At 34.9% G+C, this 18,242-nt stretch overlaps 2 protein-coding genes across 2 annotated transcripts; one reads left to right on the top strand and one right to left on the bottom strand.

Annotated features, from left to right (window-relative positions):
* The first annotated feature begins 3,530 nt into the window (after window positions 1-3,530).
* LOC120080199 (uncharacterized) lies at window positions 3,531-6,223 on the top strand. Its single transcript, XM_039034774.2, has 3 exons — window positions 3,531-3,912; window positions 4,550-5,473; window positions 5,579-6,223. Exons 2-3 carry the CDS (start codon window positions 4,605-4,607, stop codon window positions 5,802-5,804), a joined length of 1,095 nt encoding a protein of 364 aa, XP_038890702.2. The 5' UTR covers window positions 3,531-3,912; window positions 4,550-4,604; the 3' UTR covers window positions 5,805-6,223.
* A 4,282-nt stretch (window positions 6,224-10,505) lies between these two features.
* Window positions 10,506-12,233, bottom strand: AT5MAT (HXXXD-type acyl-transferase family protein). The gene has a single exon (XM_039034876.2). It carries the CDS (start codon window positions 12,069-12,071, stop codon window positions 10,668-10,670), a length of 1,404 nt encoding a protein of 467 aa, XP_038890804.1. The 5' UTR covers window positions 12,072-12,233; the 3' UTR covers window positions 10,506-10,667.
* Window positions 12,234-18,242: the final 6,009 nt, after the last annotated feature.

The raw sequence follows: 18,242 nt of genomic DNA, 5'->3' as shown, positions 1-18,242 counted from the left end.
GCAAAATGTAATCTCGAGGGTAAAACAGCTTTTGACCCAGCCATTATTACGAGCAACCTGTGAAGGGTTAACTTACTAATCATGGTTATATCGAGTGGACATAATATATCTATAGTGAGGGGAGTGCAACTACTGGGCTTCAATGGAGTGACCTGGTAGTTACCGAATGGTGGTTAATTAGGTTAAAAAGTTTAGCCGGTTAATTGGGAATTGTTGGAGCCTATGATCTATAAGTCCATGAGGTCCCCCTATTAGCTCATATCGAACTAAACATTAGAATAGTGTGACGAACGAATTTGAAGTGTTCAAATTTGATTTTTGGAGCAAAGCGGTAAATATATATGATATATTTAACCCAATGTTTAATTGTGAATTAAACATAAAGAGAGAGAAAATAGGGGATATTTAAAGAAGATGTAAATATCAAGATTATGAATAGGGATTCATATTCATTGAGATTATTGTTGAATTTAATATTAAATTAAATTAATTGAATTGTTTAATTAATTATTTAATATTATTTAATTTTAAAATTAATTTTGAAATGAAATAGAATTGGTCAAAATTGCACTAAAAGTCAAATTATTGACTAAGTAAAAAATGCAATGAAAGTCAAATTGTTGACTTTTGACTTTGATAGATAAAAAGTCAAATTTGTTGACTTTGGACTTTGAGAGTCAAACTTCGACCAAGTCAGTGGAAAGATCCAACATTTGTGAGTGAAAAATGCCAACTTTTGCATGGCTAACTATTGTCTTCATTTGAAGACACTTGTCTCACTAAATCTCACTTTGAGTTAGTGGATTTTTTAGTCTCATCAAACTCAAACTTGCATGTTTTGCATGTAATGGCCTTTAGAAGGAAGAAAATTATGATAGTTTATAACTCTTGGCCACAGTGAAAATTGATGAGTTTATGTGATAATCTCATAAAAATTTTCTCTTTAAGATTTAACATTTTTCTCTCCAAATTAGTCACTCGTCGGATTCCACCATCCCGTTCTTGAAGGAACTCTATGGGGAGAGAACCTTGAGCGAAAGTGGATCGACCAAATTCCATTTTCATTGAATATAACATTTTACAGTAAACAAGTAACAAGATATACATTTAATTATAAATTACAACATGTTTTAGTAAGGGTTTCAAGAAACCTCACCTTTGAAGACCTTTCTTCACGTTTTCCCTCGAACAGTTCACGAACAACTTGAAGATTTTCTTCAAGATTAACCTCGAACAAGAACGAATACTACCATGAATGTTTCCTTGGTATTATCAGGGTGAGAACCTAGGAGTGGTGGACTCTGGCTATTTTGAATTTGAAAGAAACTTTAATGGTTATGAGAAAAGATTGAGAACTCTCTCAAAAACTCAAACACACAGAACTCTTCTGTTGTTTTTTTTTCTTTATGTCAAATTCGTCCAACAACCTTAGCAAGAAGAAGAAACTTTTTCTTTTCTACTTGTAAAAAATAATCACCTACCACTTACGTGAATGGAGAGAAAAGAAGGGGAAGGGACTTGTAGCTCCCTCCCTTATTATTATTATAATAATAATATAAATATAAATATGATAACTAACTTATCATACATACATACATACATACATACATACATATATACATATATACATATATATATATATACATATATATATATATATGTTAAATTTTATGTTATATCAAATACAACATATAACCTATAGTTTTAATATTATATCACATACATATTTATATTAAATTTAACAACTATGAATCCAATTCATAGAAACTATATTTTGAATCTCATTGAAATATTTATTTCCTCCCATTAAGTTATAATGTATCAAATACATTATGACAATTATATCACATATAATTGAATCAACTTAATTATATCATATATAATTAAATCATTCTTTTAATTTGAACAATTCAAATTAATCCAAAAACTGATTATCAATTAATCCTATTGAGCTACTAAGGGGACCTCATGGACTTGTAACTTAATGCTCCAAGAGTACATGAATAATTAATTAAACTCTTTAATTTCATTATTCACCATTCATTAACTGTCGTTATATTTCTGTGTACGTTGGATATAACCAATCAATAATACGATAACCTTTCACAAATTGCTCGTAAGTATAGGTAGGCCAAATTACCTTTTTGCCCCTATAGTTACATCTAACTCTTTAAGTACCACTGATCCCCCTAATGAACAATAGATCATAGTCCAACTATGACTAAACCCCTCTCGGGCTAGGAGAGAGTGTGGTGTCACATTGTTCAAGACTCGGAATCAGCATTTAAGGGAACAATTTATCTACTTACCCCTGCCTTGGGGAATGAGTGAATTCCATCTTGTGTAGTTGTGTTCTCAACTTCTCAATCAGACGAATCTTCAAAATGGTAGGCTTGTTGAGTCGGCGATCTAGCCGCTTTCACCCATACAAATCAAAGGATTGTCTTCATAGGCAGAAGTTCACAACTCACTCAAGATTCAAATCATGTTATCTATGGTCATCCTGGTGAAATGTAAGTCTCTATTATGAACGGCGTTATATAATAAGATCAAACATTTCTTGGTCCGGTCTTATACAAACTCCTTTGTATAAAATATCCCTACTCGCATATCTATACATGAATGATCAGAATCGGATCATTTGTAGCACTTTACAACAATTGTAACACCTACAAAGCGGACCATACTCGTAGTGTCACTAGGATAAAGTATCCAACCTTATCCATCTACTATAGACCATTTATGTTATCACTTAAACATGATCCACCCGTATGTCTCTACATACATGTTTAAGTTACAAAGATAACCTCGGATGTTAGTTTATTGGTTTGTGGTTAATGCAACTAAAATATCATATATTTTATAGACAATGAATAAAATATCATATATTTTATTAAATACACAATGAGTTTGTTCAATAATGTTTACAAACTATAGGACCCTATGAGATTTAGGGCATCAACCCCAACAGTTCTAAGGCCGGAGAATGGTTGGGAAGACTCTCACGGTGGTCCACAAACCATTCGTGAGGAGATTGAAGCTAATTTGGAGAAGCTTTGGGACTACAAAGGTTGTATTTCTTATCCCTCTTTTATTTTTTTTAATTGCATGTTTATCCTTTGTAATTAACCTAATTAAAGTACTTTAGATCCGTTTTTAGTTTCGTTGCACATGTGTTCGTTCCATCAATGAGCATGCTTAAAGTACTCAAATTTGGTTAATTTTTACATATGGTGGGTATTAATTCATGTGATGAATTGTCGTGTGTTCTAAAATAGATAATTTCGATTTTGGCAAATCACATACAATTTTAAATTAAATTATAAATTAATCATTCATGTGAAAATAATTGAAACAATAAACCTAGTTTTATTCATATAACTAAATTATACCAATTTAGTATTAATTTACCAAAACACCAAATCTAACCCATTTTTTTTTATAAAAAGTACAACCGTCTGCAATTAATTTTAAAAGTAATCGCAATCCGAAAAGGAGCCAAAATCAAACCGGCCAGTTCAGAGTCGTTGGAAATGGCGCGGGCCGGCCACACTTAGCGGAATTAGTTGTTTCGTTGCACCAAAAAACCTAAAGCAACTTCACCATTCCGAAATCTCCTCCCCTCCTTCCATTTTCCTTCTCTCCTTTCTCCTTCCACCAAACTCATTCCCAAAACCCTACTGGTTTTTTTCCCCTTCTCTTTCCCTATTCTCCAACTCCTCGCCGTTTTCCCCTTCTTCGTTTTTCTTCTAACTTCTTCTAACCCTCCCCCCACCAACTCCTCGCCATTTCCGGCTTTCGTCTTTTCTTCTTATCGCTGCTTCAGAAAACTTGGCGTTTCAGATTGAAGCAACTGAGTCCTTCTTCATTTCTACCTCACCATTGCATCCTAAACCTTCTTCAAGATTTTCTGTGAGTATCATTAACCATGTCGATCATTGTTTTTCTCTGACTTTAGAATCGTAGTTTAAGCAGTTTGCATAATCTTCATATCGCTTGTTCCGTAATAATGTGTATTTGCTCGGTATTTGATCGTTTAAAATAAACCCATCTCTTTTTGTTAAAAGTATGAATGGGATAATTAAATTAATCGAAATCTGTTAGTTTAAGCTTTTGAATTTAATCACATGCGACAGTGTTGGAGTATGAATAATTAAATTGAGTAGTTTAAGCTGTTTGCATAATCCTCATATCGCTTGTTCTGTAATAATGAGTATTGGCTTTATATTTGATTGTTTAGAACGAACCCATCTGTTTTTGTTAGAAGTATGAATGAATAATTAAATTAATCAAAATCTATTAGTTTAAGCTTTTGGGTTTAATCACATGGGACGGTGTTGATGGGTGATCTATTAGAAATTGAAGAGATGGAAAAGTTCCCATGGGGTAAAATGTCCCAATTATATCAAGAATGTTGTTCTTAAGATCATGTCTGGATTTATAGTTTTGGGTTAATGATAAGTCAGCTAGAGATTGTCAATGTGTTGTGATTGATCAATTTAGCTATGTTTCAACTGAATCTTCCGTTCATTTCTCTGTTTATATGCAGCATTGGGATAAGGAATACTTGGGCAGGATATTTTGGTCAACTCAGTGTGGATGATATGGATAGTGAACAGAGTTTTAAGCAATCTATGGATAGTGCACAGAGTCTTAAGCAATCTATGGATAGTGCACAGAGTCTTAAGCAATCTATGGATAGTGCACAGAATCTTAAGCAATCTATGGATAGTGCACAGAGTCTTAAGCAATCTATGGATAGTGCACAGAGTCTTAAGCAATCTAAGGGACCATTAGAGGTGACCCATAAAGAAACAGATGCTATCTCTAATCGCAGCAACTCCAATTCTTCATGTTCCTCAAATTTGTCACAAGACTCGGCTGTTAGCAGCATTTTCCAGAGTGATCCTCCTGTTCTTCAACCAAAACCAGATGTTGCTGAGTCTCTTGGAGCTGTGCAAACAGTGGAGAATCCGTCTATGGGATCTCTTAGTAGAATCCAGAGTTCTTCTAGGAGTTCTTCTCAGATTCGATTATCAGGGGTGCTCGGAAGCCACGATCCGAATCGAATACCAGTATCAATCTTCTCTGGTCGGCCATCAAACCCTATGGAATGGAGTACTGCTTCAAATGAATCATTGTTCAGTATTCATGTGGGAAACAACAGCTTTTCAAGGGAGCATTTCAATTTTTTTACTAAGTCTGGAGAATTGATGATGAACCCCAATTCATCCCAGACTCCATCCAACCTGCCCCCTTTTGTTGAACCAGCAAGAGTTGAGAGTAAAACTGAAGTTGCGGGGAAGACATTCGTGGAACCAACAACGTCAACTGCACCTCAAATTCCAGCCACACCAAGTCAAAATGTATCAGATCATAAAAAAGAAGTCACAACACCTACGGATGAGCTTCGAGGTCGCCAGAGCGTATCAAATGACAGCATGAATAGCTCTCGTTCATTTCAGTTCCCACTGTAAGCAATCCTGAATAATATATATAATAGCTGCTTTGGAGATGTTTTCATGTCGAACTTGAAATCTGAAACATTGTGGCTATAAATTGTGTCCTCTTTTATCAGATTGGCAAGTGAAGGTGCAACGCCAAAAACAACCAGCTCTGTCTCAACAGACTCAGGTGTAACATCACAACAACAACCAGTTTCAAAACTGCAATCGAAGAAGAGACAATCAGCGAAGCATCAACCACCAGAGCTTCAATCTCCATCTCAGACCACCTCAACATCTCCGGCCATGAATTCAGGTTCAGGTTGGTTTTCCTGCCTCTCTTGGTGTCGATGCCGGTGACAGAATCTCTGCCCGTTGACTGTACTACTTGTTCTACTCACATATATCATCACAGAGAAAGCTACAGGAGATGGTAACTTTACACTCTAGCTAATTAGTTCTCTCTAATTGAAAAGAGAAACAGAAAGAAAGAAAGAAAAACATGGGCTTCAGTTGATTGATCTCCTTAAGAGTTAGCAGAAGAATTAGTTTTTATTGTAATAATCCCTTTTGTTCTTCTTTCAAGTTCTTCATCTGAGGCTGCATTCTCTAGATAATATACGGCCGATTGGTGAGATCTCGAGTGTTTGCTTGTTTGTTTTCTTTTTCTCTGGCTTTGATTATAACTATTATATTATACGGCAACTAATCTTCCATTAAAACCTTCAACTCATTAACACCTGTTTATAAATAATAGACAAACTTTTCATTTTATGAAAGTTCCTGAAAGTATATTTGCTTAGAAAGATTGAATGATTTCTTCATATTTGTAACTTTGATGGGTCTTAAATTTTGCTGATAAATTGTAGAGTTTATACAGACAATCGAAAGTTTAAAATTTTTGAGCCTGTAAGCAAGTAGTTGATTGATAATTATTGAAGTCCCATTCCCTAGAGACTTGAGAAATGTGGTTTCACAGATTCACAGGGAAGGGGGTACAATTTGTACTTAGGTTATTTTAGCTCAATTATTCAATTTCAATACTTTATCAACCAAATGTCTTGATCTAAATCCAATGACAAGAAAAACCTAAATTTAGCCAAGCAACTGATCAAAAAAAGAAGGAAAAAAAAAGAGTCTATTGAAGATTATGCATATCAACACTCATTCTATCTATGAATTTTTGTATTTTTCTATCTAATTTCTAAAAATGTTAAACTAAAAAGTAGTTTATAAACACTAGTTTTTGTTTTTGATATTTAGCCGAGGATTCAAATTATAGTAGTGTTTGTAAAAAAAAACATAAAACTAAAAATGAAGTGGAAGAGCTTTATTTTATTTATTTATTTTGTTAACCTAAGTTGCATTACCACAACTCAATTGATCAATGAAACTTTAAAATAAAGTTTCCCAAAATGATATTTAAATTAGAGAATAAACTTATCTATAGTTTTTATTAAATGTAATAAACAAAACATACTTTTATTAAAACAATTGTTAAGGTCCTCTTTGGTAATTATTTTTATTTTTAGTTTTTTTAAGTTGAGCCTATTTTCTCTTCATTTCTTACCATGTTTTACATATGGTTGAATTCTCAGCCAAATTCTAAAAATAAAAATAAGTTTTTTTAATTTTTTATTTTTTTTTTAGTTTTCAAAAATAATTTGTTTTTATGATGACTATTTTGTTTTTAATTTTTTATTCAATAATTCATTAGGTTGAATAAAATATAAATTGCAATTTTTTTATTTCATTATTATTATTCTTTTTTGACAAAGATATTATAATTAAAGTGTGGGGTAGGGGAATCGAATATCTGAACTCGAGGTCGATAGTACACTATGCCAATTGAGCTACATTCATGACTTCTTTTTTTTTTTTTTGGGTAGTGAACAACAAAAATGGGAAACCAAAGATAAATAAAAACTTTTGATTTCTTCTTCTTTTTCTTCTTTTTCTTCTTCTTCGTGTGTTGTTGCTTTATATTTTTATTATTGCTCTGTATTTTTACTTTATCAATTTTTTTAATTGAATCCCGGATCATCTTAGCAGCCGATAGAATGCCACATATTTCTTTAATTGTTTCACTTTCAATTCTTCCAAATTTGGAGGATCATCGAGAACAAATCTTCATTTTTCACTATTTCTTGCTAGAAAATGTTCAAAGAAAAAAAATCTTCATTTCATATTTTTTGTATGTGCTACATATTATTATTAACACTCATTTGATATGTGAAGTTCATTAAATAAAAATATAGTTTACAAATTTATACGTATAAATATTACACTTATTGTAGACAAAATACTATTTTTTATATAATCAACAACCCTACAACATATTTTAACAGCCATCAGCCTTATAGTAAAGAGTGGTTGTCGAAATTAATTATCGAAGATGATTTTAATTGGAGTTTGTAGTTGGAGGCAGTTATCAGAGTATAAAGTTAGTTGCATGATGGTGGCAGTGGAGTTGGGAGCCGAAGTGTTGGGTTGTATGTCCTAAAACTCGCAATTTGTAATATTAAACATATTCTATTATCAATAAATATGTTATTGACCTTTATTTAATAAAATTGTTATTGAATATGTGAATTGCACCTGTAAAGTCTAAATCCAATAAACTATAGATCCATGACTATTATATGAATACATGAACTTTATGTGGAGACATAAGAGTGGATCAAGTTCAGTAAATAGCCAAAATGGTCTATAGTATACGAGTAAGGCTGGGTACCTTATTCTGGTAACACTATTGGATGCAACCACTCTGTAGTTGTTACAATTTGTTGTAAAGTGCTACAAACGAAGTGATCATGTTTCTTTCATGAGGAGTTTGGGCGCCCTATGCAATGAGTTTGCATAAGGTTATGACAAAAAATAAGTCACTTTTACTTTATAACGTTATTTATTGTTTAAGATTGACTATTTCAAAGCGATGACTGAGGTAACTTGACCTTAATCCTGAGCTAACTATGAACTCCTGTTTATCGGGATTATCTTTAGATTTGCATGGGTGAGGGTTGGCTTAACAGCGCTGACTCAATAAGCCTCCATTTTAGGGGTAAGACCGGGTAGATAGCTGGGAACATAGGATGCAAAACGGAATTCACTCCTACCCGGTTTTTGGGATAGTAGAGAGGTTGTTCCTTAACTGCTGACTCCGGGTCTTGAACAAGGGACCCCACCTCTCATTTGCCTGAGAGAAACTCAGTTTAGTGATTGGATCGCAAATCAATTGTTCATTAGAGGATTAGTGAGACTTAAGGAGCAAGATGTAATCTCGGGGTAAAACAACTTTTGACCCGGTCGTTATTACGATATATGGAGAGTGCAACTATTGAGCTTTAGTGGAGTGACCCAGTAGTCAATGAATGGTGGTTAATTAAGTTAAGGAGTTTAGCCAGTTAATCACATATCGTTGGAGCCCACGATCTGTAGGTCCATGAGATCCCTTTACTAGCACATATCTAACTAAACCTTAGAACAGTGCGACGAACGAATTTGAAGTGTTCAAATTCAATTTTTGGTGCAAAGTGGTAAATATATACGATATATTTAACGTAATGTTTAATTGTGAATTAAACATAAAGAGAGAGAAAATAGAAGATACTTAAATAAGATTTAAATATCAAGATTATGAATAGGGATTCATATTCATTAGAATTATTGTTGAATTTAATATTAAATTAAATTAATTAAAGTGCTTAAGTAATTATTTAATATTAATTTAATTTTAAAATTGATTATTAGAATTAATTTTGAAATTAAATGGAATTGGTCAAAATTTCATTAAAAGTCAAATTGTTGACTAGGTAAAAAATGCAATGAAAGTTAAATTGTTGACTTTTGACTTTGAAAGTCAAAAAGTCAAATTTTTTGACTTTGGACAGAGTCAGACTTTGACCATCGATTAAGTTAGTGGAAAGATCCAACAAAATGTGAGTAGGAAATACCAACTTTTACATTATGTTGTCTTCATTTAAAGACACTTGCCCCACTAAATCCCACTTTGAGTTAGTGATTTTTTAGTGTCAAATTTTCATCACACTCAAAGTTGCATGTTTTGCATATAATGGTCTTTAAAAGGAAGAGTTTATGATTGTTTAGAACTTTTGGTCATAATGGAAATTGATGAGATTATGTTATATCTCATAACAATTTTCTCTCAAAAACTTAACCTTTTCCTCTCCAAAATTAGCCACTCATCAGATTTCATCATCTCGTTCTAAGATCGGAGAATAGTCGGGAAGACTCTTGTGGTGGTATACGAACCGTTCATGAGGAGATTGGAGCTAATTTGGAGAAGCTTTGGGACTACAAAGGTTGTATTTCTACTTTGTCTTTATCTTGTTTTAATTGCATGTTCATCCTTTGTAATTAACCTAATTATAGTACTTTAGATCAGTTTTTTCTTCCACTGCGCATGTGTTCATTGCATCACGAAGTTTGTCAACGAAGGTAGTTTTCGGAGCTCGAAGTTGGTCATCGGTATTAGCCGCATGAAGGTGGTTGGCGAAGTTGATTATCGAAGATGATTTTCATTGGAGTTTTGTAGTCGGAGGTGGTTATTAGAACTCGAAGTTGGTCACATAAAGGTGGCATTGGAATTGGTTGCCAGAGTTTTTGTCGTCGGAGGTAGTTGTCGAAGTTCGGAGTTGTTCGTCAGAGTTGCTCACTCAAAGGTGGTCATTGAAGGTAATTTTTGTCGGAATTTGTAATTGAGGTGGTTGTTGGAGCTTACGAAGGTGGTTGTCGGAGTTGTTCATCAGAGTTTGTTGTCGGAGGTGATTGTCGGAGTCCAAAATTGGTCATCAGAATTGGTCGCACGAAGGTGGTCATCAGAGTTGGGTCAGTGGAGTTATCATCGTAGGTGGTTGCTGGAGCCCGGAATTGGTCGTCGGAGTTGTCATTAGAAGTGATTTTCGGAGCCCGGAATTGGTTCCCGGAGTGTGACAGGGATAATCACCGACAATGATCAATGAGTGGAGTCATTAAAAGTATTGGAAGAAGTGAGAGTTGTGGTGAGTTAGTGTGAATTGGTAAAATACACAAACTCAACTCTATCAACATTTAAAGTTTTTGTGCTACACACTCTTTAAAAATATTGATTACTAAGATGTCTAGATGGAAATTTAATACTATAAATGCAAGAAGATTTTCAAATTTAAAATAACAAGTTTAGGAGAGAGGTTTTTATTTCTTCATTTAGAGAGCACAAGAAAGCTAAAGAGTCTTGAGCCCATCGGAGAAAATGGAAGCAAAACAGAGCATTTCCGGTTGAGAAAGCACCAAACTGACTTCAATCCCATCTCCGTCTCTTCCATCCGCCAAAGAAATCGAACCAGTCCTCTCAATCGAAACCATCTTCACATTTTCTGCTCTTCCCCACCCGAAATCCAATCCATAAACCCCTAATCTCGGCGATCCAACCACTCCCACAATCTTAATCCCCTGTTCCACCGTCTCCCATTTCGACAAACTTTCCTCCGCCCCCTTCGTCACATTCTCATCTAACCCCTTAATCGCTTCATCAATCCTCTTCGATGCGATCCCCAATCCCTTTTCCTCATGCTCCAGTTCTCCAACTTCCGCAAAAACCCCATGGGTTCCGCCGCAGTTCCCGAAGTAATTCGCCGGTACCGGTGGATCCAGACGAGCCCGCCAATCGGCGTAGAAGCCCAGGTACACTCTCTTCTTCTTCTGTTCTATTCTCGCTGCTTTTACTGCACAAATCGATATGTATGCGAATGCCAGAACGAACGATGAGTATCGGGTTGGTTTCCAGGGTTTTGATTCGTTTTGCTTTGTTGTTGCTGTTCTAAGATTTTCGATATCTTTACGAGTGAATTCAAATGTCCCTCTTACCATTTCTGGCGAAACGCCCAAATTTGGGAAATATTTCAGGCTTTTGATTGATGGGTCGGTGGTGTTGGACTTTTTTTGCCAGTCGTTGATGTAGAGCATGTCGATTCCTTTCGGGTCTTTGATAATAGACCGATCGAAAAATGGGGTTAGTTCTGGCGGTAGAGTGATAGAGGATTCGGGTTTGTTTTGGGTGTGTTTGAAAATGTAAGCCCACGATTTCAAGAACATGATCGAGCTTTTGCCATCAACAAAGGCGTGGTGATTGGATATGCCAATGGATAATCCCCTGTTTTGGAACAGCGTGACTTGCAGAGCTAGAACCGGAACAGAATCATCCGCCGCCGGCAATTCCGGAACAAATGGGCGGCACTCTTCCACCGGACGGATTCCAGTTCCGGAAAAGTGGGTGAAGTCGGCATCGGTCTCGACGACCGTGAGGGAAACGCCATCGCCAGGGGAGTAAAGAATGGTGGGTTTGGGAGATTGCGACGGCCAGACGAGATTTCCTGCGAGAGGGAGGAAGTGTTGGAGGGTGAGAGAAAGGGAATGCTTGAGATTTGTGAGGAGAGAATTTGAGTTGAACAATGGGGGATCTGGTAAAGAGTAGAAGAAGATTCGCTCAGTGGGAGGGATTTTTAAAAACAGAGCATCGAAGTAAGTAAAAGGAAGAGAGAAATGGGTGGCGGAGGAAGGGGAAGCAGACGGCGGAGCCACCTTGGAAACTTCCAGAACTCTGACCAGGTTTGGTTTCAGTTTCTCCATACTATGAGATTTGAGTAGCGATTCTTACTGATTCAGAGTAATTTATAGAAGTTTATGATTGAAAAGATTGATTATTGTAACAGAGTGATTTGAAAACATTGTGTGATTCACGTGGAAATGGAAATTGGATTTTTTGGTAAGATGATGATAGAAATGGAAAACAATCACAATTTGCCTCAAAACTTATAATTCTTTTTTTATATTGCATCAACGTGAATCGCGACATTATGGCGATTATTTATTTATTTTTATTATTATTTTTTAGTTACTTTCCCGTGGAATAATATGCTTGAGAATTAATAAGAATTACTGTATTTGAATGTACGTATAAATGTTATTAGAATGGCTTATTAATTAAAATTAATTAAATATGCATTTAAGCATGCAAAATAACTTTGTAATTTTGATTTATTTACTATTAAATTAAATTTGTATTATCATATATTTATATTATCAATTTTTTAATAAAAATAATATTGATAATTAATTTAAATATTTATTTTTTTCCTGTAGTTGTGTTAAATAAAGAGTTAGTTAACTAATTGATCAATGTCAATTAGAAGTCTTATATATATAAGAAAGAATTTATATGAACTAATTGATTTTAAATCATTAAACAAGGTTTTTAAACTATGTTTTTAATTAAAAACCATATAATTATAAATTAAAATTAGAAGTACAAGTATACAAGATTATTTAATTGAAAATTGTAACTTATTTTATGATTAATTATTTAATATATATTTTTTAAAAAAATTAATAAATAATTTATGATGTCAATATACATTGCAAATAAAAAGAGATTAAGCAAATATATTTATGTTTATTCATTTTAATTCTTAACAATAGAATAAATTATTATTAGCATTATTATTAATAAAATAATTATATTTATCAATTATAAATTTAATTTAAATATATTGATAAAAATTATGTAATTAAACAATATCAAGAAAGGAAAAAAACAAATAAAATGAAAAGATATAAAGTAAGAGAGAGAAAATCCAATGAAAATAAAGAAAACATACCTATAATTATGAAAAACCTCGATGAATGGAAATATGAAATGTCTTATAATAAGATATTTTCATTCTCAAGGTTGAAAAAGTATATCAAACATGACGATAAAATATCATTTCTCATTCACACCTCTTAATTCCATGAAGCAAACGGGTAGTAAAAGTAAAAACAATCTATCTCCCTTTTCTTTCTCTTGTTGAGTTTAAACTCTCTCCTTCTCTACAAGTTTCATTGTTGGAGTATCTATTGCTTGCTCGTGTGTAATCGTTTCTGTCTGCATTTAAGTACTCAAACATCCTCATTTAATCTCAGGTAATGGAAGTTTGAGAGATCAATTTATATTAAGGTATTTTTGAAGATAAAAGTTGTGTATATTGCAGGTAGGGGTGTTCAAAAAACCCGGTAACCCGACCAATCTAGACTACCCAACCCAAACCGCAAGGGTTGGGTTGGGCTGGGTTAGATTTTATTTTGGGTTGAGTTGGGTTAAAAATGTTAAAAAATATTAAATTCGGGTTGGGTCTGGGGTTACCCCATTTTAGGGTCGGGTCAGCCCGACCAGATATATATATATATATATATAGAAATAAAAGTTAAAAAAAAACAGTCAAATTAAAAAAAAAAAAAGAACCGATGACCTAACCCGACCCAACTCGAAAATTTTGGGTTGGGTTGGGTTGGATTGACCCTCCAAAAAAGAACTAATAGGGTTCATTATTAGCCAACCCAAACTTTTTGGTTGGTCCACAAAAATCTTCTAACCCGACCCAAAGAGAAAAAGTTATAAGACATATTTAAATAATAATACGTATAATTAAAGTATGAGCTATGTTTATTGTTACGAAATCGACAATTAAAGAACACAAAAAAGGAACGTAGAGATAGAGAAGATCGACACATAGATATACGTGGTTCACTAACAGTGTGTTAGCTACGTCCACGGGCAGAAGGAGAACAATATTATTAGAGAGAATGTTTTTAGAAAATTACATCATAACAGCGAGACCCCCGTACTTGGTTGTTCGAAGCGCCAACAAACAGATTCAAGACATTTCAACAAATCTCCACCTTGATTTGAATTCTCTCCTAGATAACAGATGTACCAAATGCAACATAAATCAATATTGCCAGACGTACCCGGACTTCTCCCTCATGCCTCAAAGTGTCCCACAAAGGGGACCACTAACAATTCAAAACATTCAGCAAGTTCAAACAATGTTGGAACTTGCCTTGTGGAACCGATTTGGTGAACATATCAGCAGGGTTATCAGTAGTATCAATTTTCATCACTTTAACCCTTTGCTCACCTCTTAAGAAGTGATATCTTACATCTATGTGTTTAGTTCTCTCATGATAAACTTGATCCTTAGCTAGGCATATTGCACTCAAACTATCACAATATATAATAGCTTGGTCATGATGCAAATCAAGATCACCAACTAACCCCCTCAACCATATTCCCTCTTTAGCAACTTCTATCAAGGCCATGTACTCTGCTTCAGTAGTAGACAAAGTAACTGTAGGCTGTAAGGTTGCCTTCCAACTAACAATAGAACCGCCCAGAGTGAACACATAGCCAGTCATAGACCTCCTACTGTCAACATCTCTAGCATAGTTAGAATCAGAATAACCGGTCACTAAACACTCTGTGCAATTCCCATAAACAAGACCAACATCAGATGTACCTCTAAGGTAACGAAAAATCCTTTTAACGGCTTGTCAATGTTCCTTCCCAAGTTGACCCATGAACTTGCTGACAACACTAACAACATGGGGAAGATCAGGCCTAGTACAGACCATAACATACATCAAACTTCCCACTGCACTAGCATAAGGAACTCGAGACATGTACTCCTTCTCAGCTTCAGACTGTGGTGAAAGCACGATGACAAACGAGCATCTACAACACTAGAAGTATCTATAGGCTTAGCTGATGACATACCAAATATGGACAATATTTTCTGAATATATCCTTTCTGCTACAGGAAGAGCTTATTCTTATCTCTTTCCCTATAAATCTCCATACCCAGAATTTTCTGAGCAGCACCCAAATCCTTCATATCAAACTCAGCACTGAGAAGATTCTTCAATTTCAGAATATTAGACTTGGACTTTGCAGGAATGAGCATATCATCTACATATAAAAGTAGATAAATCATCGAACCATCATCAACTTTGTTGTGATATACACAATAATCATATGGACTACTATTATAGCCAAGTCCAATTATATAGCTGTCAAATCGTTTGTACCATTGCCTTGGAGACTACTTTAAGCCCATACAAAGATTTCTTCAACTTGCAAAAATAATCTTCTTTACCTGGACACTGGAACCCATCTAGTTAGGTCATATAAATCTCTTCCTCCAACTCCCCATGTAAGAAAGCTATCTTCACATTTAGTTGTTCAAGTTCCAAATTCTGATGTGCTACTATAACTAGTAACACCCTGATAGAAGTATGTCTGACTACTGGTGAGAAGATCTCATTATAATCAACTCCTTCCTTTTGTGTGAACCCTCTAGCAACAACTCGAGCTTTATATTTAATGCCCTCTGAATGTGATATTCCCTCATTTTTCTTGAAAACCCATTTATAAATGACAAATTCTCTCCTTAGGTCGTTTAACTAATTCCCAATCTGGACTACCCAACCCATTTTTCTTGAAAACCCATTTATAAATGACAAACATCCTCATTTAATCTCAGGTAATGGAAGTTTGAGAGATCAATTTATATTAAGGTATTTTTGAAGATAAAAGTGGTGTATATTGCAGGTAGGGGTGTTCAAAAAACCCGGTAACCCGACCAATCTGGACTACCCAACCCAAACCGCAAGGGTTGGGTTGGGCTGGGTTAGATTTTATTTTGGGTTGAGTTGGGTTAAAAATGTTAAAAAATATTAAATTCGGGTTGGGTCTGGGGTTACCCCATTTTAGGGTCGGGTCAGCCCGACCAGATATATATATATATATATATATATAAATAAATAAAAGTTAAAAAAAAACAGTCAAATTAAAAAAAAAAAAAGAACCGATGACCTAACCCGACCCAACTCGAAAATTTTGGGTTGGGTTGGGTTGGATTGACCCTCCAAAAAAGAACTAATAGGGTTCATTATTAGCCAACCCAAATTTTTTGGTTGGTCCACAAAAATCTTCTAACCCGACCCAAAGAGAAAAAGTTATAAGACATATTTAAATAATAATACGTATAATTAAAGTATGAGCTATGTTTATTGTTACGAAATCGACAATTAAAGAACACAAAAAAGGTACGTAGAGATAGAGAAGATCGACACATAGATATACGTGGTTCACTAACAGTGTGTTAGCTACGTCCACGGGCAGAAGGAGAACAATATTATTAGAGAGAATGTTTTTAGAAAATTACATCATAACAGCGAGACCCCCGTACTTGGTTGTTCGAAGCGCCAACAAACAGATTCAAGACATTTCAACAAATCTCCACCTTGATTTGAATTCTCTCCTAGATAACAGATGTACCAAATGCAACATAAATCAATATCGCCAGACGTACCCAGACTTCTCCCTCATGCCTCAAAGTGTCCCACAAAGGGGACCACTAACAATTCAAAACATTCAGCAAGTCCAAACAATGTTGGAACTTGCCTTGTGGAACCGGTTTGGTGAACATATCAGCAGGGTTATCAGTAGTACCAATTTTCATCACTTTAACTCTCTACTCACCTCTTAAGAAGTGATATCTTACATCTATGTGCTTAGTTCTCTCATGATGAACTTGATCCTTGGCTAGGCATATTGCACTCAAACTATCACAATATATAATAGCTTGGTCATGATGCAAACCCTCTTTAGCAAGCTTCTGTCAAGGCCATGTACTCTGCTTCAGTAGTAGACAAAGTAACTATAGGCTGTAAGGTTGCCTTCCAACTAACAACAGAACCACCCAGAGTGAACACATAGCCAGTCATAGACCTTCTACTGTCAACATCTCCAGCATAGTCAGAATCAGAATAACCAGTCACCAAACACTCTGTGCAACTCCCATAAACAAGACCAACATCAGATGTACCTCTAAGGTAACGAAAAATCCTCTTAACGGCTTGTCAATGCTCCTTCCCAGGTTGACCCATGAACTTGCTGACAACATTAACAGCATGGGCAAGATCAGGCCTAGTACAGACCATAGCATACATCAAACTTCCCACTGCACTAGCATAAGGAACTCGAGACATGTACTCCTTCTCAGCTTTAGACTGTGGTGAAAACTCAGATGACAAACGAGCATTTACAACACTAGGAGTATCTATAGGCTTAGCTGATGACATACCAAACCTGGACAATATTTTCTGAATATATCCTTTCTGTGACAAGAAGAGCTTATTCTTACCTCTTGTCCCTATAAATCTCTATACCCAGAATTTTCTGAGCAGCACCCAAATCCTTCATATCAAACTCAGCACTGAGAAGATTCTTCAATTTCAGAATATTAGACTTGGACTTTGCAGCTATGAGCATATCATCTACATATAAAAGTAGATAAATCATCGAACCATCATCAACTTTGTTGTGATATACACAACAATCATATGGACTCCTGTTATAGCCAAGTCCAATCATATAGCTGTCAAATCGTTTGTACCACTGCCTTGGAGACTGCTTTAACCCATACAAAGATTTCTTCAACTTGCAAAAATAATCTTCTTTACCTGGACACTGGAACCCATCTAGTTAGGTCATATAAATCTCTTCCTCCAACTCCCATGTAAGAAAGCTATCTTCACATTTAGTTGTTCAAGTTCCAAATTCTGATGTGCTACTATAGCTAGTAACACCCTGATAGAAGTATGTCTGACTACTGGTGAGAAGATCTCATTATAATCAACTCCTTCCTTTTGTGTGAACCCTCTAGCAACAACTCGAGCTTTATATTTAATGCCCTCTGAATGTGATATTCCCTCATTTTTCTTGAAAACCCATTTATAAATGACAAATTCTCTCCTTAGGTCGTTTAACTAATTCCCAATCTGGACTACCCAACCCATTTTTCTTGAAAACCCATTTATAAATGACAAACATCCTCATTTAATCTCAGGTAATGGAAGTTTGAGAGATCAATTTATATTAAGGTATTTTTGAAGATAAAAGTGGTGTATATTGCAGGTAGG

Source organism: Benincasa hispida, chromosome 6 (assembly GCF_027475165.1).
Source record: "Benincasa hispida cultivar pf3 chromosome 6, pf3_genome.v1.1, whole genome shotgun sequence".
NCBI lineage: Eukaryota > Viridiplantae > Streptophyta > Magnoliopsida > Cucurbitales > Cucurbitaceae > Benincasa > Benincasa hispida.
The sequence above is the reverse complement of the archived record's forward strand: the minus strand, read 5'-3'. Positions and strand labels throughout refer to the sequence as shown.

Excerpts from the sequence above, each read along its gene's own strand:
- LOC120080199 (XM_039034774.2), top strand. The coding sequence starts at position 4,605 with ATGGATAGTGAACAGAGTTTTAAGCAATCTATGGATAGTGCACAGAGT. Across the intron at positions 5,474-5,578 it reads CGTTCATTTCAGTTCCCACT|ATTGGCAAGTGAAGGTGCAA; the intron begins GTAAGCAATCCT and ends CTCTTTTATCAG.
- AT5MAT (XM_039034876.2), bottom strand. The coding sequence starts at position 12,071 with ATGGAGAAACTGAAACCAAACCTGGTCAGAGTTCTGGAAGTTTCCAAG.